Below are 24388 nucleotides of genomic sequence, written 5' to 3'. Positions count from 1 at the left end.
ATGAAAAAACAATGTCATATAGAAAAAATGACGTATGTAAAGTGAAATAACTTCAGTCAACCAGAGTTTTAAATAATCCATCATTGATTAGAAAGTTTGTCAAATCAGTAATTTTAAGAAAATATCATAAATGGAAAACGAGCATGAGTCTTCGACAGAAATTTCAACAGATAGCTCAAGTAATACCGACAGCATTCAAAATGTTGACAATCAATGCATAGAATTATCCAATGAGGAGCAAAGGATAAAGGATCAAGCGGACGTCGATTTAACATTGGATCTAGGAAGCATGTTGCCAAATTATGATCGTGTTTCTGAGAATGAGAATGATGATTCATTAGAAAAGCTCTCAGCTGTTCTTGAACAGCCAGAAGACTCGGTGATTTTAGAGGGCGCGCAGTCAGTAGAAGATGGCCAAGACGATAAAGATTTAAAGTACACACTATGTTAAAAAAAAAAAACCTTTGTCAATTAAATAAAAAAAAAAAAATATCACACGTTATATTGAATAATTTTCGTAACTAACAGCTACATTCTTCGGGAGCGAATAGAGTCGCTCAGTGAAGTAATGAGGAACTTAAAGGAAGAATTAAGGAAGGAAATAGAACTTTGGAAAAAAGAAAAAGGGGAATTGCAATTTTTACGTGAAAAGGATGATGCATTGGCTTTGGAAGAAGCAACTGCAGCCGCACGTGCAGCTGCAGCAGCCTATGCTGCCGAATCGCCATTATCTAACAATCTGGGTAATTTTTCTTAGGAAACGAGATGTAAAATATTTGAATAATGTTTTAATAACGGATTCATTAATTTATGGTACAGGGGATGTTTTAGATATCTCATCAGAGGATGCGTTCAGAGAATTGACAATACTCGAATATGAGAAACGTTTGGCTAAATATCAAGACGAATACTCATTTATTCAGGCGGAAAAGCGTTATAATGCCCGATGGAAAATGATAGCAAACGCGTATAAGCAGAAATTGATGGAAGTGGAACGACTCTGTAACGAGGAATTAGAGAAAGTTCAAAAAAATGTGAATCATTTGCAACCGCTGAAAGAAATGGTATCACAATGGTATCTCGACGAAGAAAACCATGGTGATTCGATCAGAAGAACCGATTTTGCTGCAAATGTCCAGAAACTCAATACTTTCAATGAGAATAATATGCTCAATCGTCACACATTGCAAAAGATAGACGCGGAAGTCAATATGGCACCAGAAATATTCGTTGCTCGATTCAAATCCGACGATCCAACAAAAATAGATAAACTTTATGGATAAATCTCTTCCCATACTTATAATAATACTTTTAATTCAACGTTTTCGGGATACATTTGATATACACATATTCGTATTACTTCTCACATATTAGAAACAGAATTACAATTTACATAAATCTTAAATTTTAATTTTAGACGCCATTTTGAATAAATAAATAATCTATCGTAAAAAAATATACATACCTTTACATTATTTCATGTTGTTACTCCGTGAAGGATATTTCCATTCATCATGAGAAATTTTGATAATGCAGTTGCATTCAAATTAAGGCAAAATGTCTACGCTTCTCTAGGGGCTACGGATATGGGAAAGTGATTGCAAAAGTTTTGAAGAATTACCGATACATACTATATAATTTTGCAAGACTACAATTGTACAACAACTTTGATGCAAATTGGTTTGTTTAAAACAATATTTGAGAACTAATACGTAAAAGTATATCGTTTATTGTGAAAAATATCTGAAGTACGTTATTCAAAAGTGTTACCGCGCGCGTTCCTTCGTTCACTAACGGATGTGGACTATACCATTTGGACCGTTCCAATTGTTCCAACGTTCCTTATTCATTGTTTACGTGACGTGGTACGTTGAACGATACGTTTACTGGTTGTTGCCGGTTGTGTTCAAGCAGAGTAAAGTTGAAATTGTTTTGTTTAACTTGGTTATCGTAATTTTTATAAAAAATAGTTGTGACAATGTTGCAATCTATATTCGACGATGTGCGGCGAATGAATAAACGGCAGGTAAACGAATTTCTTCGTTCGAATTACCGTAGATTCTTAGAGTGAGCACATATGGTCGATAAATAGGCTTTATCACTGTTTTCGATTCCTTTTACAGTTCCTGTATCAGATGTTAAGTTTTGGTATGATCGTTACATCTGCTCTGATGATATGGAAAGGCTTGATGGTTGTAACAGGTAGTGAAAGTCCGATCGTGGTCGTTCTCAGGTATTTGAATACTTAACCTAATAGTTACATTTGACGCATCTTTCGCGCGAATAGTTCTAGTTTTAAATTGTAATGTTATTGATTTTCTATTAAATTTTGTACACACTGTCGATTTCTTATATATTATTAACAATGTTTTGTTCAATGGATCATTACGTATTGTAGTAATTATACATTTCGTATTATTTAAGAATCATAAGTTGTGTGATAATATTAATAATAGAGAAACATTAAATTTTATACTTTTTGCATAATTTATAGATTTAATTTAGCGTTTCAGTATTTTAAAACATGATTTTTTATGCATGGAAATTTTAATATTATAGTGGTAGTATGGAACCAGCTTTCCATAGGGGAGATTTGTTATTTTTAACCAATTACCAAGATGAACCAGTCAGGGTAGGAGAAATTGTTGTTTTTAAAGTTGAGGGTAGAGATATTCCAATTGTACACAGAGTACTTAAACTACATGAGAAGTAAGTATCTTTTAAATATTAACGACAACAAGAATAAAGGGTAGGTATACATCGAATTATTAAAAAAAATAATTTATGTATTTTAGGGGCGATCAAAATAATACTGTTAAATTTCTAACAAAGGGTGATAATAATTCTGTTGACGATAGAGGTTTATATGCAGCTGGTCAATTATGGCTGACACATAAAGACGTTGTTGGCAGAGCAAGGGGTTTTTTGCCATATGTAGGAATGGTTACAATATGTATGAATGAATATCCCAAATTTAAATATGCAGTATTATCAGTTTTGGGATTATATGTTTTGGTACACAGAGAATAAAGGTATTTCATATGGGAAGTTATGAAATAGACTATCTGAACATTTACAAAAAAAGTGCATTGTAAATTTAAATCCTAATTCATAACTCAAATACACATGTGAAGCTATGTACAATGTGATTTTATGTCTTGTTGATTTCGTACCACTTGAAGAACCTTTTGTTATGCAAGAGGTTAATAATATAATAGTTTTGCAGAATTGTATGTATATTTACAATAGTAATAAGAAAATATTAAGGTATATGTGTAAAACAACAGTACTTTTGTACTGTATTAAAAAATAATGTTCTGCCATTATTGGCAAAATTAAATGTACAAACGTTTTTATTTTCAATTAATACTAATGTTGTTTTTCAAACATTCATTAACTCGTTTCATAAATTATTTACAAAAATTTTCGTTAACAATATAATATATTATACAAATATCAAGAGTTTCAATATTTTATATTTGTAATCGCATTTACAGTATTTTCTAATTATAATGTAAAAATTATTATATCACTGAACAGGTAGGAAGTGTAATTAATTTACGCTTATTTTCGATATTGGAAGATCATAAAATCAATAAATATTCTGTATAAAAGATAAAAGAAAGAATAAAAAATTTGGGAAAATAAACATTAAAATGTATATATTTAAGTAAGCTTTTAATTTTTACAGCTCATAAGATTAAGCATATCTTCTCTACCTTCTTCAAAGTTGCAATATATGTATATAAAGTTTTTATTTTATGGGCACTGAATATTTTAAAAATATTGACAGTTTTGTAGATCGCTTAACATAGTATAATCAATCATCAATGAAACTTGTTTGTAGTCAACTCTTATGAAAATCTTTGTATATTAATTACGTTTATTCAATACAATGTAACTTTTGTCTCTGACTATCTCAGATTATGAAATAAATTTATAGTACACAAATTATATACGACTTTCTATTTTTAATCCTTACAGTTTCGTAGCTTTTATCATTTCAAATTAGGATAAAAATTGTTTCAGTAAGGTTAAATATATTGTTAGTGTGTTATGTGTTAATAACAATATTTGAATAAAAAATTATAGAGAAATAGGTATTTAGATTGTAAAAGAATATGAAATGTATTATATATCAATCAGGTATAACGTGGTTCCACTCGAATCCACATTTCTTTTGGACTAACAATTAAACCTGGCATTTTATCTTTGAGACTATTTGGTTCATCCTCTATAAACGAGAAGTTAAAGTTTTGCATTAATACAGCGATTATCCCGAACATATTATATCTCGTAAAAGTTTCACCCACACACACACGACGCCCTAGTACAAAAAGAGATAAAACGTTATTACTGGTAATGTCGTTAAAATATGCCAAAAATGCTTTACTTACCAAATCCAAAAGGAAATGTGAGATCTTTACGCAGTTTACCATCTTCTGTAAGAAATCTTTCAGGCCTAAAATTATGGGGATCACCCCATAAATCTACGTCTGTATTTAGTCCGTCCAAATTGGTAATTACTATTGTATCCTTGGCAACATCAAAACCAGAAAGAGTGGTTCTCTTTATCGCTTTATGTAATACGCTGAATGGTGTCAGTGTTTCGTATCTGAGCGATTCCCGTATTGTTGCTTCGATATATGGTAAACTAAAACATTTTTAAGATTTTTTAGTGAAATATTTTCTGCCACATAATAATTACAGTACGAATAATGTATACTTCTTCCTGTCTTGCCACGTAATGAGTCTTCCAGTTCCAACCACTTTATCTATTTCCTCTCTTATATTTTTTATTACTTCTGGATGATGCATTATAAGCTTGATTGTGTGTAGAAGAGCACTTGGCACCGCAGATGAAGCTGGAAACATGATATCCACAAGAATCATAATAAGTTGTTTCTCGGAGAATGATTTTCCTTTAGCGTTTCCGTTTAAAACCTTTAAATATCGGTCTATTAAACCTTTATCGTCCTCATTATCTGAGTATTTTCTCTTGTCTAAATGTTCCTGTAATAATCATGATATTTTATAGTTATTTAGTATATTAAAATAATATAATTTATAAGTATAAACGTAAAATTGATATGTACCTTAATGAAATCTACCATACGATAAGTTCCTAGCATTATATTTTTATATCCAAACATATTTCCAAAATACTTTAAGAACCAAAATTGAGAAAGAGCTCCTCCAGTAGTGTCAAATGCTCTTTGAAACATCATAGCAGATTCACAAAAATATCTCAGTTTATGATATTCTGAACGATCGAATTTTTCGCCAAACATTATATACCATATAGTATTCGCAACATATGGATACAGAATATCCGGAAATCGCGCGGAACCACTTTTTAAGATTGTCTAATAAATTCATTGAAACGTCAATTAGTAATCTATTTTTAATTTTAAAATAATTCTCATCGTGTCCTGAAGTACCTTTTCTTTGTCGTTAATGGGACCTTCTTTCAGCATGTCAATAAGAATTGCAATTTCTTCCATTGCGATCGTTTCAAATTTTTCTTGTCTTCTACCAAATCCAAAATCTCTCATATGTCGAAGAACAAATCTTCTTTGTTCTTGCCAAAATAAACCTTCGATGAAAAAGATACCTGGAATTTCATGCAATTACAAATGTGAAGCATTATTTTTGGTATTCCTCTTTCATAAACGTATCAAATTTTCTTCATGGGGAAATACCTAATGATTCTCCAAAGGATCTTGCTAAGAGAACGTCTATATTGCCCGCTCTTCCGTCAAAATCATCTTTCGTTAGTACTTCTTTAATACTGTTATAATCATTCGCAACTACAGTCACAATACCACCAAAGTGGCATGTCAAGACTTTAGATTTCAACTTATTTGCATAATACGTCACAGCTTTAAAAGGATATGTGTAATTATACCATAATAAATACCAATAAGATCCTACTATTGGCAATCGCGGAATGCCTATTATGGTAAAATATTTAAATTGTAATAAAGGAGAACGAATGCAGATAATTTAAATACGACGCACGGAATTATTTTAATCCTGTGAAACTTACATGGTGGTGTATTTGGAAGTGTTCTTATACTTTTGTAGATTTTATATCCTACTAATAAAACTAGTATTATAACAAGAAATGGTGACATTCTTTCTTCAGTTCTGAATACAGAATGATCATCGATAATTATTTCTTCCCCTATTTAATATCTCCCTAATAACATACGTGCATATATATATATATATATATTGTTTATGCGTATTCAGATGAATCTGCATACATATCTTATCTCTTGGTACGAAGTCGAGAATTTTAATTTCTTCATAACAAAAGATGCAAAATAACTTAAAGTAAATAACTTGAAAGGAAAATTGTTTTTCACTCATCTTCCGCTTTTAGAAATAGTATTGATATAAAGATTAGACATAAGATAAACGTAATACTGATTATATATGTAAGCAAATATCAATGGGAATTATGTAAGCATCAAAAGTGTTAAAAATTACAAAGTTTACTTAGGTACCAATTTTGTGATTAAATATCCATCTTATTTATGTAATCTAATAATGTTTTAAATATGAGGTATAAGAGTAGTTAAAAATAAAATTTCTAATAAAAATCTCTATTTTACAATATAAAGTATCATACATTTTTCGAATTTATTAGATCACAACATAAAACATCTAAGTACATATTGTTTATTATATTTTATCATACTATATTCTACAAAACTCTTTCTCTACAAAAAATAATCTTTTCTTTTCTTAAATAATATATTTATTTTTAGGTTCTAAAACAGATTTATATAGTTCATTCACTGAAAATACTTAGTATCACCTAAGCACACTACTTGCAAACTATTTTTTATCACTGAACGCATTCGATCGTCATTCATTACTGTACAACCTACATTTGGGGATAATTTATATAATAAACAAATACAGTCATCCAAGTTCTGCATTATTTCCTTGTCAAATACTGGAGTTTTCGTTAAATCAAAATGCAGTTTTAAAAAAGCAGTATACAGAGGTACACAGTGAGCTGCCACTCGAAGATGAAACATCAAGAGGAAAGTTTTTGCAGTCTAAAAAATTATATTTAATATGTAATAAAGGTAACATATAATAAAAGTAAAATATATAATGAAGGTATTTACCTCCAATGTTGCTTTTAATGTTTTTAGATCTGTATGATGTTCACAATACTCGGTAAGTATTCTTGTTAATCTTTCACACCACTTGGCACAACCAATATTAGTCAACAGTTGAGGTAAACTTAACATATATACACATCTTAATTCCACATTTTGTTCAAATTCCATATTATCTAGTAGAACAGCTAAAATATCATCCCTCTTTGTCCACTGTAATAATATACAACATTACAAGATTTATACTTAAATTAATACATATAAATACTAATTTTTTAAACTTACTTCAAATACATTTAATGTATTATCCCAATGTTCAATGGTAGCTAATAAAATTGTTAAGCATTTATATATCAAAATTACATATTTGGCTTCTCTTTGATGACTTAAGCATTCTAAAGCATGAAAAATTACTTTGGCATATCCGGTGTCAATGAATCCTTTTTTCTAAATATCCAAACAAAATTAGTAACCTATATTGGTGAACAACATTATACTTGAAATTATATAATATAAATTTTTACCAAGTGAGTATGTTGAATAATTTGATATAAACATTCAAGACCTAGTACAATGTTTTCTGGCACATAATCATCAATAATTATTAAAGCTGTTGGAAGCACATCACTAATATGATTATATAAAGTTGGTTTCTAAAAAAGATAAATATAAATTATAAATTTTAACACGTAATTACTTGATCATTGTTTCTTTAATTTGGTTTACGAACCTCAATTTGATATAAAATCCATTTGTAACTTGCTACAGCTGCTGGATAAGCTTTCCAAGTATCTTTCAGTAACTTAGGCCTTAGCGTTAATAATACTGTAGTAAAGTTATCTTGTTCCGTTAAAAGTTGTGAGATGTTTTGATATCTATATAACTCCAAGATTTTGCTAGTCAAGTCTTTGGAGATGGACACAGATTCTGTTGTGTTCCAAACATTTTGTTCATGTTGTTCTCCAATGAGTAGTAACAAATTGATTGTAAAAGTTTTTACTATCGATGAATCTAATTTTATTTGCATGTGCCCTTCATGACGACAGTAAATGACATGCTGAAGCATAGATCTGATATCTTGCAAATTTCTATCTATAATTTGTCTATACCCTTTGAAGTCTTTTTCTTCGCATGGTCGACTGGTACCGTCGATTCTTTCAGGAACATAACTCACTTGTATAAGATTATTGTATTTTGCCCATAAGTCTTCCTCATAAAATTCGCCCTTAATTTTTAAAGCTTCCAATTCTTTTAAAAGACTATTCATTTTAAGTATTATACGTGAAGGAGTTCGACAAGAGATAATGATTGCTATGTTGCGAATCAACTTCTTCGCAACGATTTATTAGTTCCGCAAGTACACACAGAAAATATCATTTTTCGAATTACCGTGAATGATAGTACTTCAGCCGAATTCCTTGTTTCATACTTTTAATCAACGAAATAATTGTTGACTCTTTTACGAATTTGGCTTCGAATGATCTGAACACTCAATTAAAAGGGAGTATATCACTTTTTATCGACCATACTTAGATATACAATAATTTGATAAAAATCTTTATTTGTATTTTACAATATTAATATCTAGTATTTCAATCGCAACGAATGTTTCTTCTACTGGCCTACCTTTGTAAATTTACGATATAATTACTGTATTTTGTAATATTGTTCGATGCCTCGAAAGTGTAATCGATACGAACCACACGAGGTCTCGAAGAATCTGTCATTTTCCCCTTCTTTTAACACTTTACCGTCAAAAGATAGTTTCCTTTCTCTTTTGTACAATCTTCCTTCTTCAATCTTATCGTTTAATATGTCTTTGCTAGTCAGTTACTATACGAGTATACCGCGATCGTATTCGTGCTCCAACTTTAACCAAAATCAAGAACATTCGTGCTAACTACATGGAAATCTCAGTGTACGCCGTTACTAGTGTTTCGGTGCATCACTTGCTCATACTGAGTGTCGTGTCGCGTAACGTAAATCGTTATTTATTTTTTATCAGTTTCTGAGATTCTTGGTAATTATGAATTAAAGAAGGTGTAATAGCTGGTAGTTACGACATGGCTGAGTACCGTTAGTTCATTTTCTATTTTTTTCAAATCATTTGTTGTATCGCCGTTTCATTTTCCATGATTAATCTTTAGATTTAAGTTCCACCTCCATTTTGCATCCTACATACGGGACACCGCCCTTCAAACAATTATTACATAGTTAATAATTCCTTATTTTTTCGTCTGAACAACATAAAATTATCAAAAACACACTTAAAATATTATTCTCGTTGTTCGGGAAATCTTTCGCGAATTTCTCATGAAAGTTACATAACCTCATTCTTCAAAGTTGAACGAATTTTTTGACTCATAACTTTTTGTTTTACTTTCTTACTTCGATTATTGCATATAATATCATTTAAAGTATATAATAATTTCACGATGTACTCGAGAATGTCATCTACATCAAACATAAAATAAAATGTACAAATCTTCTTAAATACAATTACTCTGGTTCTCTTAAGGATCCGGTTCTTATTGTGTATCATCAGGGGTAGGCAGTGACTCTGAGGTTATGGCAGAGCTAGCAGCATTTCTCGGTCAGGAAATTCCTGAGGGAAGAAACAACCTGGCTGATAATCATATCAATCTTGAACGGGTTGCTGATTATTGTGAAGCAAATTATTTTCAAGCTGAAAACAAGAGAATAGCTTTAGAAGAAACCAAAAATTTTACTACTCAGTCATTGGCTAGTGTAGCCTATCAAATAAATACCCTTGCTTATAATTTTTTACAATTATTGGATTTACAAACATCTCAGCTTGCTGAGATGGAAAGCCAAATGAACCATATTGCTCAAACGGTTATGATACACAAAGAGAAAGTAGCTAGAAGAGAAATTGGAGTATTAACAGCTAATAAAATTACGGTACGCCAGTACAAAATTATTGCACCAGCAAATCCTGAAAAACCAATTAAATATGTAAGAAAGAGTATTGATTACACAATCTTGGATGATATTGGACATGGAGTACGTAGTAGTGGTACTCCAAGAAGTAAGCAACGTGGTGGAAGTCAGGGCAGTGTTCAAAGTTTAGGTGCAGCTTCCACTGGTTCTGGTTTAGGTGCTGCTATGGTAGGACCAGCTCCTACCACTAAGCCACCTACCCCTCCTCAGACAGTAAGAACTGGTAAATATAAAAATAATATATATATACACATATATCTACTTTAAAGTGACATTGGATTATTTAATATGAATTTCCTATTTTACCTCTAGGAACATTGAGCAAAGGGTCCCGAGAATACAGAACACCACCTGCAGTTGCTCCACCTCAAGTTCCTAGTCACTATGCTCCTAATTATCCATTAGGTCATCCAAGAAGAGAACGTGGTCCTGGTTATAGTACTCTACCTTTACATGCACATACCACATCTCATGCAGTACACAATACCAATCATAATACACATACAAATACTACAACCCAACATACTTCGCCACCTCAAGTGGGAACAGTTCATCCATTGCAAAGTCATCCGCAAACACCACCACCAGCTCCACCTAGCGTAACAGCAGGGTATGCCCAGGAACAACACAATAGTATGCCTCGTAAGTTCTTATTTGATAGGACTTAGATTTAACTAATAAACTATGGAATTATATAATTATCCGTTTCCATTTCTAGCGCCACCTTCGCCCTTAGTTGGCATAACTGGTAATACGTTAGATTTTACCAGTTATCACACTTTGTCAGAAAGATTGAGTCATCAAGTTAGTCGAAGTAGTGGTGCAAGTAGCCCACCATTACCACCACCACCACCACCAGAACAAGAAGAACATCCGCAATTTGGTAGACCTACACAATCTAGTGGTGCTATTATGCCTATTGTACCGGATGAGGAAGATCTCCCTGGTTGGGTGCCAAAGAATTATATCGAAAAAGGTATGTTGTGATACTTTTTAGACCGTAGAATATTTAAGTAGTATTAAGATGTAATCAAATATTACCATTTTAGTTGTTGCAATTTATGATTATTATGCCGACAAGGAGGATGAGTTGAGCTTCCAGGAAAGCTCTGTAATTTATGTACTAAAAAAGAATGATGATGGGTGGTGGGAGGGGGTCATGGATGGTATAACGGGTTTGTTCCCCGGAAATTACGTAGAACCTTGCGTTTAATAATTTGTCCAATATTGCATTTAGATATATCAAAATTGTGAATATTGGTGGTTATTCACAAAAGACTGCAAATTTAAGAGACAGATTCTCTGATTTTAATATCTTATTTAGTATTAATAATAATAAGGCTATACTAACACGATCAATACAAAGACATAGAAAGACGTAACAAAATATGAGGTGGAATATAGTAAATGTGTAAATTATAGATTCTTCCACAAATCTCAAATATCATGCGAATTTTCTAAAAATCAAACTAACCAATCTTTATATCAACATAAGAAAGTGTATTTTTTGGTAAATAGTATTTCCTCCAGTGGATGTTATTTTATCTCGACTTCAATAGATCATATTTATATACATATATGCATAAAGGCATGTAGTTACTATGCTACTATATAATCAATTAGCTGTTAATTGTATTTATGTATCTAAGGTGTAACTAATACGATGTTAGTAGTAGGTTAATAAGTAATCAAAATACCAAACGTCCTGACGTCGTGTAACGAGAATCTTTGCGCCTTATACTAAATATAACATCATAATATAAATTGCTTGATAAGTTTATTTTAATAGTTAATGGTATATTGACCTCAGGATTTTAGTTCTCATAAAATGAAGTCGACGAAAGTAATCCTCGTTTGAATGTTTTAAAGAATATACCAAGTCGTAGCATATGCATTATAGAGTCAATTAATGTACGCAATTTGTTTAAGATGTAGTGATTTCATTTAACCAAGTAGTATCCTACATAGCTGTGTGATATTCATACTTTGTATGCTGCTATTTGTTAGCGCACTATTACCACAAATATAAGTATCTTTTAATTGGCCAAGTAATTCTGCGGTCATTTTTGCCGCATTTGTCCCTCATTAAAAAATTATCCTTTTATATAAGCTAAAAAGCTTGTATGTATCGACAATAAAGGTCTCGTTTTCGTGAGGATTACATACTTTGGAGGATTATCACAGAATTAGTACAGGAGAATTAGAATAGGATTTTCAAACAAATAAAGAGCTAGTGGATAGAAAATTGAATCTTTAATTTTAATAGAAATTTTAATGAAAGGTTTTATTTGTCAATAGGGAAGCATAATGAAATGTACGAATATAATTGTATTTAGAATCAAATAAAAGAATTGTAATATAAAATTTCGAATGATATTCATCCAACAGTTAAGGTTTCTTCACAAGTTCTTCCTAATTCCATGTTGTCTTTATCCATAACCATAATCCATTTTGCTGTTGCTTTAGTTCAATTAGTGGACAATTTATCTTACTAGCTTGTAATTCCACGTTACATCATGATTAGTAAAACACGAGTTCGCGATTGTCTATTATATCAACTAATTATAGTATCATATACTATAAATTGAGCGAGAGGAACTTGGAACGATTCAGATCACAAAAGTAGGATGTTTATTTCCTTTGACAAATTTCCTATTACTCCTTCTTTAATTTCCTATTAGGATAGTTGAAAATAGCTTCTTATAATGTAAATGTTACGCACGGAACCGTTTCAAACGGATAACGAAAGCATTCCTTCCACGGTGAATTTTTTCTGCAGTCGGTCTCAATGTTCACTTAAATTATTTGCTAAGTTTAAACCGTGGAAACTTTCTCACTCACATACGTACAAGAAGCACAAAGTTGCGAGCAGTTCCTCGCCACAAATGTTTCCTCTTGTAACACGGTAATGACACCCACGGAATCCAGTTTTGTAGAGTAACGTACGTAAATTCTTACAGCAAAAGATTCGTTCTCCAACTAGTAGAGAGAAAACGGGAGAAAGGTACGGTTTTAGATGAACATGTTTTGTATATCTAGTATTTTCGTGAATTTTTCCATTTTCCCTGCGTACGTAGTAGTAGGATGAAAACAGGGCGCAGCTTTGAAAGCGGCGCACCAAGCTATCCTCGTATATCACGCTTAAAAGAGGTCGTGTGAAAATAAGACTGTACTAAAGGGAGAGAAGAAACGTTATTTTTTGTTATTATTCATCCTCGTAATACACTGCGGCCAAGATGCTTCTGTGGCGTTCCTCTTTTCAACACGTAGAAATTGTCGATTCGAAATTTCAATTTCAGGAAACTTTTGGAATCTACGTTAAAGTAAATTAAGGAGAAGAAACAACGTACAACTATAACTTTACTCGATATTTCTGAAATGATTTATACGCTTGGAAAGAAAATTTAATAAGTGATAAAATAACATTTCAATTTGATGCTACAAAAAATAGCATAAAGCCGTCAAATTGTATTGACAGCATGATTATCTAAGCGTCAAGCGTAAGTTGATAAATTTGCTGAAAGCCGCGAACGATTGTGCCCATCTGATAAGCAAAAGCGCAGAATTTATTCGATATCGAGGTAGCGCAGCGTACTTTATCAGGCTTCTTAGCGACTGGATAAATCTAAGGAGACGGAGTTGGCTCACGTACAACCAGCTATCTGATCTAATTCTCCAGATTGATTATCCCCCGGGTACCGGCAGGCAGCTCAGACCCATCTTCGCCTCGCTTGTAACAGAAACCGCTTCATTTGATTAATACCATCTTCCGGACCAGCCGCGACCATCTTCCCGACACCGACATCCCTTTCTATCTTCACCTGTCATTCCGTTCGTTCTTACGTCGAATCTTAAAATATTCTCCATGCCTTTGTCTCAACCGTTGTTTGAGTTCGCTACGAACTTCCTTTGTATTAACGAATAATAGACTCCTTCATTCTCCTCCATTCTCGTTTTTACCGCGAAATGAATCTTGTTAGTCGGTAGCGACTCACTTGTTAATTTGATCTCAAGAACAGAATTATACTAATAGCGCCTGGATATAGTTTAACTATAAAATTACATACAATTTAAACAAAGTGGATTAACGCATATAGTTTAGGCTTGCTGCACATCGTTCCATTCGATTTGAAGCAAATAGAAAGATAACGTGTCGATTCTCAAGGCTATAGCGTGACAAGTAGCTCGTAAGATTTAATATCGTGACGGTAAGGCGCAAGATAGTTGAAAAGGGAGATCGTCAAATTCGCGTTCCCTTAGTCCACAAAAGTCGTGGATTTTATATCCAGTGCCCGGGGCGTGAAATGTCGCCTTTTTATTGGTAACCTTCCCTCCTAACGTGACTGCAATAACACCGAAGGTCGACGAAGGGATCGGAAATTTCTACGGAGTACACCGGGGGAGAAAGCTGACCAGGATGTCGACCAAGGAAACGGGATTAATATTCGCCGTGGCTTCTGGCCTGGCGAGTTCCAACTTGTCGATCCGTTTCTGAAGAGGAAGTGTGCCACCAGCCGGTATCCCCGTGGATAGGTATGTTGAAAGGCTGAACGGGATTCGTGTGGTTCACCGCTATGGCGACTGAAGTTCCTGTCTGGCTCCGTCATCAGTCTTAGTTTAACTTGCTGGCGTGCCCAGATGTTTCTCCTGTTACATTACTGCAGGATGTTGTGTTGCAATCTGAATGCGAGCTGCGGGGATAGTCGTCGTCACGTTTCTCAAAGTTTTGTGCTCAAGGAGTCGACGAAAAGAGATAGCGATCTGCAGACTACGTTTTAATTAAAAGTGCATATAGGAAGAGTTGGCAGGTACGAAGAATGAGACGACATGTAATTATAGGATAAGTTGGATTCGATTAAACTTCTGAATTGTAAGCGTTTGGTTCAAGCATCATTCATCAATCTTCTGCAAACAGTTCATTTATGAAGTAGATAGTATCTATCATCGAGCAGACGCGATTAGCTAGCTCCTTCTCCTAATGACTGTTTCATATCTCGAAACTTTGAACATAATTGAAGACTAATGAGATTTACAGTGCATAGAGAATGTAGCTTGAAATTAGTACGAGTATATAACGCTGTAGTCTCTTTAATGTTACTCTGTTTCTTTAATGCCATTGTGTAGGATACGTACACTAGAGACACTTCGTATAACATAATTTCGAGAAAAATGGACCTGAGTTCTATAATTCAAATTCTTTATATTATAATATATTTTGGTTAACGTAAAAAATTATAAAGTCTTTATGACACGATATCCTTAACATATTCTTACGCGTTCCTGAGTCTTACGGTATTGTTCCCTTGAGGAATGCCGAGAATTTCAGCCCATTAGTTCAGCTACATTTTTTTTAAATGCTGTACTGCTTCTCCATTTGCTCTTTTATTTGTAACACAATGAATGTTACAAATTCCTTGACCGGCTTGCTTGCGTTTCTCCGGAAACATTCAGAGGTGTTCGCGAGTCATTAATATTCATGTATTTTAAACAATCTTTCGTCGTTGCTTTCCTTCACAGCCGTAAGCATCTATCTTTCCACTCTCCTTCTTCCTTTTGTCGCGATAAAGAAATCGGAATATTCAACAATAAAAATTCTTCATCTACTCGAATCGCGACAACCCATATTCTAAATATATATTCGTGATTTTGTACCGAGTTTAGTCGCATAAAAGTTTAATCAACGTTTAAAAGTCAATGAGTTAGTTGGCTAGGTCCAAGGCTCGAATAAAGAAGGAAGAGTCAATTTTGTTGTGCAATGCAATTTCACCCGGGCACATCGTCAGAGGACAAGATGATCCAAGTGGGAGTTACGTTGCTTTCCATAATGTATGCATTATGGTCCGTCCTAATTTGACAGAGAATACCCCGACGACATGAATTTGCGTTACGCACAACGTGTATTGTGGTGTACGAGAGGTTGAGGGGGAATTACGACGGGTTCAGGGATAAACCACGGGGGCACGCTAGTCCCCTCTGGAGCAGGGTTGAGAGGCTAAACCAGATTTCATTGCGATATTACCTTTGGGAGGCGTGTTCCAAGAGAATCTCACCACTCTCGAAGACGATTTCAACTTTGTGTCACCTCCGTCGAACTAAATCGAAAATAAAATCGTCAAGATGGATGTAAGATATTGTAAGATGATGTAGCCTGACTGAAAACTGGATAACGCTTCAAAAGTGGCTTAGATCTTTAAACGTAAAGTTGGCCAGAGTTTTAGATGCGTTACTCGTATCAAGACGATACTTTTTAGTTCTCAGTCGCGTCTGCGGGGATTGAATTAAATTTCCGCTGCGAAGTGTATTTAAAGTAGCGATGATGTTTAATAGCGCGAAATATTCACCAAGAAATAAAGATCGGATAAAACTATTACGACTGAATTGAATAATAATTTAAAAAAGCAATCCAGTTGTGAAGCACGTTTGCACAAGCTTACGCAATACTTCAGCCCTTTTTTCCTAATGGGATATCGATTGCAACGCACACAAGCATCGAGACTTTCCACAGCTTTCTTTCATCCAACGCGTCACACATTTGTTACAGAGAAAAAACAGCGTTTTCCAAGAGGACGCTCGTAAAAAGGTGTTCGGGCGTTGATCGATCCTCAGGTACAAATAAGTAAATCGTATCGTTTGTAGCAACGTTAAGCTGTCCTGAACACTTGAGCCGCTTCCATTTTATCCTAATCTTTTAAGCGATCGAAACACAAAGACTGCTGTTTCTCACCTACGCTTGCTGCCATTCTCTTTCTGCCACTGTCCTATAACAATCCGCACCCCTTAACGCTTCACCTCCTCAACTGCCATTCGCTATCTAACTGGCTCTAGTGGTATGTCCAGTACAGCCCCAACGACATTAATCTGGGATCTGTAGACTACCCAGAATCCGCATAAAGGGGATGTCTCGGAATAGATCGATTGAAAGCTCTATAAGTCTTGGAATCCGAATACAGAGCCAATTCGGCCTAGGATTTCTATCCTCTGGTCTATACCGTCTTTTCACTGAATGTTCATTAGACAGTCAAAAAAGAACGTGTGTATCAACCTTGAATTGACTCAAGCTTTCTGCACCATTGACGTTGCCTTTTCTTCTCGATTAATTATGGAGATGTCGCAACACGATTGAGGACGAAACATGGTCGTTGTTACGTAGTGGCTTAACGAAGTATCACGCAAATATGATTGTTGTTCACTATATCGCTTGATTAATAATTCGATATTGAATTTGTATAAACATTTACAGTCTAAACATCACAGTAGGGTCTTTGGTTAGGACATATTAAAATGCTTTTTGCTCTCCTAGATGGTATTTGTTGCTGGTAGTGTCTAGCAATGTTCGTTGGGTATAGATGATCGAAAACACGTTTTAGTTTATATCGTATATGGCGAACGACATGGAAACTACTTATGTTTCTCGATCGTGGATAGATTTATCTCTCGATCAGCATTTTTAACTTCTTATGATAAAAGTTGATGCTTTTAGAGGTCCCTTTACGTAGCGCAACGTTTGTTTGCTGCTTCTATCCGCGTAAGTGCTGGCTTCTTTATCAAATTATAAACTGTTCGTCCCGAGGCATTAAAGATGCCATGAATGATAAACTTTCACAGCGCTCGTCTCTAACTTTTACGAGGCTTCGTTTACGCATTTGCTGTCGTGGCACACATAATGGGCCAATGACAGCGTTATTTTAGAAATTGTTGATCGTCCTGCTATCGAGATTTACTGCCAGCTGGTAACTACTCTAATGACTCTTGGGAGTAATTTCAAGGATCTTACCGACGAGGAACGTATCGAAGTACTTACATGGATCAGATCTCCCAGTAAAATCATACTTTTCGTTCATTGGTCTCTGAGAAGTTTGGATTTATAGGGATGAAGTGACGCAAAAACTTACGAGTCCCATGAGACGGTTCTTTAAACGTTCCGTTATTCTAACCACTCGTCTGACAAACGAGCTCGATTCTCGTTTATTGCACAGATATTTGTTTCGAAGGGTACGAACAAAATTGTTCAACTTTCTGTTATCAATATTCTTGAAAGTATTTGTTGGGACGTTATATTCGTGGAGAAATATTTTGATAAAAATTCATTAGAACGTAGAACACGTATACTGCATCTTGGTGACAGGTGTCGCAAAAAAATTCTGTGCTTCCTTCTAATTTTTTCACAGCACTGTTTTACTCATCCATTTTAATTGAATCTTTGTCTGGTTACGGCTTAATCCTTCAGTAGTATTCAGTAGCTGGAAGATGTAGTAGCTACCTAAGAAAACAGGTTTTGGGGAAATCTTGGTGAATTGCACAGCAGAGCGCGAGATATTGCATGAAAACGAATTTGGTAGAAATAGAAGAGCGATGGAAAGGCGAGCAAGTTTGTCATCGTCGCGGCTGTCTAAGCGGCATTCGTTCAATCAACGCGCGTACAATCCGCGTCCGGTTTTCCGTGTCAAAATTGGAATTCTCGAAATAGCGGCGGTGTGTACTGGCCAGGTCACGGTGGTTCGAGCGATCGCGTTCATTTATCCGTCGCCTGAATGTCCCCTGTGCGGGATTCTCTTTGACCTCAAAGTACCGTATTTTCGTCTCTGTGCTCTGGCCAGCATGACGACGTAAACCTTCCGGACGAGAGACGCGGAGTCCAACGTTTGACACACTCAAACGTTGTCGAAAATTGAAGACGAATTTTTTGCGGCGAATCGCAGAGATCGATGAAATTCAGCTTCCATGGAAACAGCTCGTTTCCATCGAATCCTGCTATTTTTGACTAAACCAAAAACTATACGGGTGTCGTTTTAGTCGTAATATAGATTGTCGTTTCCACCTGTGATAGCTTTTCCATTTCTTTCTTTCATTCGTTTGTTTCTCTTATGGCGATGCTTGCTGGGTTTGTCGCTGAAATTTCAGATCTTACGTCCGCATGTTGCTCGTTTTATTTCTGAGTTTCTTAGTTGGTAGATTGGTAAAATAACGCATAGAGGCAGGATCGATTGCCAAGGATTGTTGGAATTCTTCTCTTAGCGTGCATGAGTGCTCGTGAAAATTGAATTGGAATTTTCTTGGCGAATCGATAGCAGCCAGTCGCACGTCAGGAAGACGCTTATCAATGACTCCGGCTCCTATTTGTATCGTTCGTACGCTGCACGGCACATTTTTAACGGGATTACGCAAATGTCGTCGGATCAAAGTCACTCGAGGAGAAATTTATCGCGAATTCGCAGAGACTTCAGAAATCGCCTTGAGACGATTTATCGCGAGCGAACGGATTTTTTGTTCCCGGAGAATGGGTCCAGTGATACATGTGATCGTCGTCTCTCGACAGAACGGATAAATCTGTGAAATTGTACCCGACTTTTATTCGAAGAGTTCATCTTCGTAGAAATAAAATTCCGGATTATCGTGTCGGATTACAAAGTTTCCAGGACATAGGATACAGTAAAAGATCATTGCATCGATGTCGTTATTTAATTTTTCAATTACAACGTTGAACGAAAACATCGAAGGATCGTTGGTAAAAAATTACGTTTTCATAATGAACCACAAGAATTCACTCATACTCGCTTTTTAAACTTTCAATTTTCTCCTCGAATCTTTTATGAAAATCACCGAGGTAGGTTCGCAGGTGCGCGACACAGGATTCATTGGGTCGTTTTTGGGACGGGAAGAATGGCGGGGTACGCTCGGTGGCGCAGAGTAATCGTGGATCGTCTTCAGGAAATTAGGCTTCCATGGTAAACTACCTGGTGTTCTCGTTGGCATCGATTTCCATTCTGGCGACCGCCTTTCCATTGCCTGGTCACGTTCCTGAAATTACTTACCGACTGTTCGGCCAATTACCACGGCTCGCTGCTCGTTCCACTTCCTTCCTTTTCCTTTCCTCCCCCTCCCCCGTTACCTTCCCCGTTTGTTTCCACCGTTCCTCTTCGTTTTTCTCGTTTTTGCCTTTTGTTGGCCCGTTTGCAGGAGAAGTCAGCTTCTGACTTGTCCTTTTGTGCAGCTTCCGAAAACGGTGTACGCCTTCGAGGATTACGTGAGAGATCTTGAATTTCCGCACAGCGCGTCCCTCTTTTCTCCTTCGATTTCTTCCTTTTTTCGCTCGTTTCTTTGGATTAAAACGCTACGATTGTTGACTTTTTCTGTCCTGCTTGTGATCATCGGCGAAAGGGCTGTCTCCTCGCGAGCACCTCCTATTGGAACAGAACGTGCGAGATCCTTCGCGTTACTTCGTTAAAATTCACGGATAAAATCTCTTAGTCGAAACGAAAAATATATTTGTTTGATTAATTTGACTACCTACTTCCACGATCATTTCGATTTAATGCGGTTTGCAGAATAAATTTTCCTATCTCGTTAACAAGTCAACAAAAAGACCATCTTTCGCATGTTTCTAATGTTAAGGCGCAGGGGCATTTTGCGAGTTCGTTAGATGAGTCGTTAATATGAATCGATGAGAAGGCTTCTATCGTCAGGCTAAGTGATAACGCGTTAGGATTGAACGTACGGTATCGTTGCCGAGATTCCACTGGGAGGGCATTCTTCGAGATTAATCGCGCGCGATAAGAAGTTGATACGATAGCTCTTAAGGGTCTCACGGGACGTCGCGTCGCTACGAACTTTTTCAATTCCACAGATATTCCACGGACCTGGACCACCGGAACAGATCAAGATCCACCAAAAATTCAGGGAAAGAAATTTAAACCGGTTTTCTTATCAACCATCCGTTATTTTCAATTTTATGCTCCCTCGTGTGTTCTTCAATGTCTCATAGATCGTCGTTTATGAAGCAAAAAGTACCTATTTCTCGTATACTTTTCCAACTCCTCTTATACTTTATAACGTTGTTTCAAAGTCTCGTGAATTTAAATGCTTCCATCTAATTGCTACAATAGTGTGAACAATGTCGCGATAATGACGCGAGTATGTAGACCGAAGTGCAAGCTCCGTGAAATTCATTCGCCATACTAGCAAACTCGTTCTATACGCTGCACCCATGGGGGTGGTCTAGTTGATCGTTTACTACCATCGTGTCGTCTTCACGACCCTCGTATCTCAGTCATTTTCAGGCCGCACCGACCGGGGATGATATTATTTTCGAGGAGTTCTCGTAAAGAGAATGATCATCTTGCTAGTAACAAAGGATCTACGATTATTGCCCAACAGTGCTGGCCCGTCTCAGCGCATGTAATGGCCGTTGTTAACTCGGCAAATTTCATAAATGTTTGCCACGCCACGGGGATCGCGTTGGAACAGGTAGGAAAAGAGAGTTTAATTGTTATTTAAGAGCTACTTCCAACAAACTTTGCTTGTATGCTTCTATGGGAACAGTAATTTTACTTTCGGAATTCTTAATTTACATTTTCGTAGAATAGTTATTTATATATAATCGTATATATAGTACCGAGTTAATCGCGGACCATGTATCGCATATTTCAAAAGTGACGCAACTCAGGCTTTTCCAGGAAAAGCGAAAAATTATTTGGAAGCTTATAAAAAGATTATTTGTACGTAATGTTGGCAAAACAAAGAAAAAAAAAGAAAAAATAGAAAGATATGGATTGTATGAAAATATGGTCGATAATCGTGAATATTATTTCTGCTCGTTTGGTGGTTTTGATGTTCTAACACAGAACTGAATTATTTCGGGTTGTGACGCTTTTGGTAAAATTATACGATGTGAAATGGGTATTGTATAAAGATTATTTCCTAGAGCTCTGTGTGACTCGGTCTCCCAGCGATAGTAGACACTTCTTATTCGCGTTAGCTGAAAAACGCGACACGATATGGAGGGTAGATAATAGCGTGGTCTTTAAACGAATTTCTGTAAAGCGGATAGGCAAATGTTCCAAGGGAGATGAGCTTTTCCGAGCAGTTTCACACCAGTCACTCGGCTAGACAGACATACCGCTTCTTCTTCTCGTGTGTAACAAGTTAACGTGCAATAAACACGAAATAAAGTGGAGCAAAGGTTTTCGCATTTCCTTAAACAAAGGGTTTCGAATGCGTTACGAGGGACTGTTATTTTTTTTATTTCTTTGAAAGCGCAATCTTTCCTTTCTATCCCTAGCTCGTTTCACCGAAATATGGGAGATATTTTCGGAAAAATTTCGGGGACACTGCGTTTTCCTTCCGATATACAATCCCGAAAAAGCTCGCGAAATCGCGACGCATGCATTTTGCTTGCTGATAAAAATTATTTGTTTTCGTGGTTCGAGGGCGCGGTCGAGAGAACGCAGCGATAGAGATAAGAAAAAAAGCGTGCCACGTTTCGGATGCAATATTCCTGCGGTGTAATAATATTTCGTCGTTATTTTCTGACGAATGTTTTCGCGGTGAGCGAAGTGTTCGTAAATAAAACGTTCGAATTGGTGAATGCGCATCGCAAATAGAATTTTCCCGCGCATGTATGGCTATCTCTTTTTTCATTAGTCTCGCTAGCCCGCCGTTGTTTTTTGACGATTCTATTTTTTTATAGGATTACGTAAATACATCACGCTGCAGGTACAGCATTCTACAGATTGACACATAAACAGAACGAAAAGCTAAATATTCATATATATCTTTTTTGCTCATTTCTCGCGAACATTTTCATAATTTCATTGCGCATCGTTACACGCTGCATCATTGTAATTATGTAGCAATTAGCATTTTGTTCCGTCGCGAGCGATTTTTCCTCGCCAACTTCCGATTTCCGTGCAAAGCGTCATTCATGAAAATCAATTCCGCACCGGCGCGGCGCGGCATTTTGGGAAAGAGTAACGTGTCACAGCAACGTTGCATATGTTTCACTTTGTCAAGCGTACGACTAATAATTTCGTAACAAATTGTATAAAACTTTTGGAACGAGGAACGGTTTGTGGCGCGTGCAGGGTCCGCCGCACAATAAATTGAACAGCCGTACGTACGTGTTCTATATTTTTTATTCTCTTCGTCCGGTCCGGGGTCGGAGAATTTGATATTTCGAATTCACAGGACGTATTAATTAGATTCTATCGCTCGCTGGTGCAAATTCTGAAAACTCGCATCGACTGCGATTCAAATGAAAAATATGAAATCCGCCGCTGTCGTAGTTTTTCGAGGTAACAAATTGGCGATATTCAAAAATATGCAAAAAGGAAAAGTTCGGATTGATGTTCGACGAAAGTGCTTGCGTCCTGCGATGCTGCGTGTTACTGGTTAAAAAAAAGAGAGACAGAGAGGGAGAAGGAAAGGGAGAACGTGGACCATAAAAAGAAAGTAAGGCACAGATTAAATCGGACGAAACATCTTGCGTTTATGGGGCGCCAACCCCTTTCAAGCATCTCCCTCGTTTCCGTCGATGGCGCGGAAGAATCAAGTTGGAACGGTTTTTTTAAAAGCACCATTTCAGGTGTATTTTCATTATCGCCAGTCGTACCTATAGCCATACGCATTCACGCCAACCAGGGAAACCTTTGCTCGTTGAATAAACAATTTAATTAAAGTTAACGAGCGTGCCGGCGCGACGCGACAACGATCTTCCACGAGAAGAAATAAAAGTTTGACAGAGAACAACAACGACACAAGCTCGACACAGGCTCGTCGGTAATATCACGGCTGATTATTGAACCAACATAATTATTCTAGGATTATCGATATCCTTGGAGATTTGGAAATTCATCCGGAGATCCCTCTCTTGTGGTACGATCCCTCTGATCCGTTTACCAGAGTGTCCTGCAATCGATATTGTGCACCCTGTCGATGATACTCTCCGCTTGTATTCCCTCTATTCACCTCTGTCACATCGAGATTCGATAGCGAATGTTGGTCAAGATTCGTCGTTGCTATGATGCTTGCTTCGGATAGCGATTTCAGCGATTGCATCACAATCGAGTGATTGTAATTTTACACATGGAACTGTATACGATCCGTACCGGTCTCTATTCTCTCTATAAATAGGAGGGAGGCCAGTAGCTCCCAGGAAGAAACTAGAAATGTGATCGCGTTACAATCCACTGTACGTCAGGTCTCTATGAGTGAAATCGATGAAGGAAATATAATGCATGCGCGACAAGGTAACGGGCAACGTTCTGCACAAATTGAGACCATAAAGTTTCGCGATATCAGAACAAAATCGTGTAGGAGAAGAAATTGTTATCGTGGTAACGCTTCGAGTAGGAACGTTTAATGTAACGATACCTAGGCCCGTATGAAATTATCGTGGAATTATATCGGTTTTAACGGATGCTAGTCTCGTATGAAATACTTTTTAATCATAATAACTCGTACGTCGTCTAGTTTATGTACCCGTGCCGGATCTAGCCTAGCCGCGAAAGAAA

General features: G+C 36.1%; 6 protein-coding genes across 7 annotated transcripts; 4 read left to right on the top strand and 2 right to left on the bottom strand.

Moving 5' to 3' along the window:
- The first annotated feature begins 130 nt into the window (after positions 1-130).
- Positions 131-451, top strand: LOC126873754 (uncharacterized). The gene has a single exon (XM_050634960.1). It carries the CDS (start codon positions 131-133, stop codon positions 449-451), a length of 321 nt encoding a protein of 106 aa, XP_050490917.1.
- Positions 452-568: 117 nt separating this feature from the next.
- Positions 569-1722, top strand: LOC126873747 (uncharacterized). Its single transcript, XM_050634947.1, has 2 exons — positions 569-743; positions 820-1722. The coding sequence occupies exons 1-2, from the start codon at positions 569-571 to the stop codon at positions 1281-1283; spliced, it is 639 nt and encodes a 212-aa protein (XP_050490904.1). The 3' UTR covers positions 1284-1722.
- A 122-nt stretch (positions 1723-1844) lies between these two features.
- On the top strand, positions 1845-3954 carry LOC126873749 (signal peptidase complex catalytic subunit SEC11A). The gene is made up of 4 exons (XM_050634950.1): positions 1845-2026; positions 2124-2233; positions 2560-2709; positions 2796-3954. The coding sequence occupies exons 1-4, from the start codon at positions 1979-1981 to the stop codon at positions 3028-3030; spliced, it is 543 nt and encodes a 180-aa protein (XP_050490907.1). The 5' UTR covers positions 1845-1978; the 3' UTR covers positions 3031-3954.
- LOC126873729 (probable cytochrome P450 304a1) lies at positions 3646-6527 on the bottom strand. Its single transcript, XM_050634916.1, has 7 exons — positions 6050-6527; positions 5703-5954; positions 5442-5614; positions 5097-5366; positions 4727-5013; positions 4398-4654; positions 3646-4327 (listed from the first exon to the last, which is right to left on the bottom strand). Exons 1-7 carry the CDS (start codon positions 6135-6137, stop codon positions 4143-4145), a joined length of 1512 nt encoding a protein of 503 aa, XP_050490873.1. The 5' UTR covers positions 6138-6527; the 3' UTR covers positions 3646-4142.
- A 97-nt stretch (positions 6528-6624) lies between these two features.
- LOC126873733 (TELO2-interacting protein 2-like) lies at positions 6625-8418 on the bottom strand. Its single transcript, XM_050634920.1, has 5 exons — positions 7870-8418; positions 7664-7792; positions 7425-7586; positions 7146-7352; positions 6625-7073 (listed from the first exon to the last, which is right to left on the bottom strand). Exons 1-5 carry the CDS (start codon positions 8404-8406, stop codon positions 6804-6806), a joined length of 1305 nt encoding a protein of 434 aa, XP_050490877.1. The 5' UTR covers positions 8407-8418; the 3' UTR covers positions 6625-6803.
- A 648-nt stretch (positions 8419-9066) lies between these two features.
- Positions 9067-12464, top strand: LOC126873731 (abl interactor 2-like). Of its 2 annotated transcripts, none has more exons than XM_050634918.1 (5): positions 9067-9215; positions 9658-10323; positions 10413-10742; positions 10819-11076; positions 11150-12464. In XM_050634918.1, the coding sequence occupies exons 1-5, from the start codon at positions 9203-9205 to the stop codon at positions 11311-11313; spliced, it is 1431 nt and encodes a 476-aa protein (XP_050490875.1). In that variant the 5' UTR covers positions 9067-9202; the 3' UTR covers positions 11314-12464. The 2 variants fall into 2 exon arrangements, with proteins under 2 accessions (XP_050490875.1, XP_050490876.1); XM_050634919.1 differs by having other exon boundaries at positions 9068-9215; positions 9685-10323.
- The last annotated feature ends 11924 nt before the right edge of the window (positions 12465-24388 follow it).

This window comes from Bombus huntii, chromosome 15 (genome assembly GCF_024542735.1).
Source record: "Bombus huntii isolate Logan2020A chromosome 15, iyBomHunt1.1, whole genome shotgun sequence".
In the NCBI taxonomy this organism is placed as follows: domain Eukaryota; kingdom Metazoa; phylum Arthropoda; class Insecta; order Hymenoptera; family Apidae; genus Bombus; species Bombus huntii.
The sequence above is the reverse complement of the archived record's forward strand: the minus strand, read 5'-3'. Positions and strand labels throughout refer to the sequence as shown.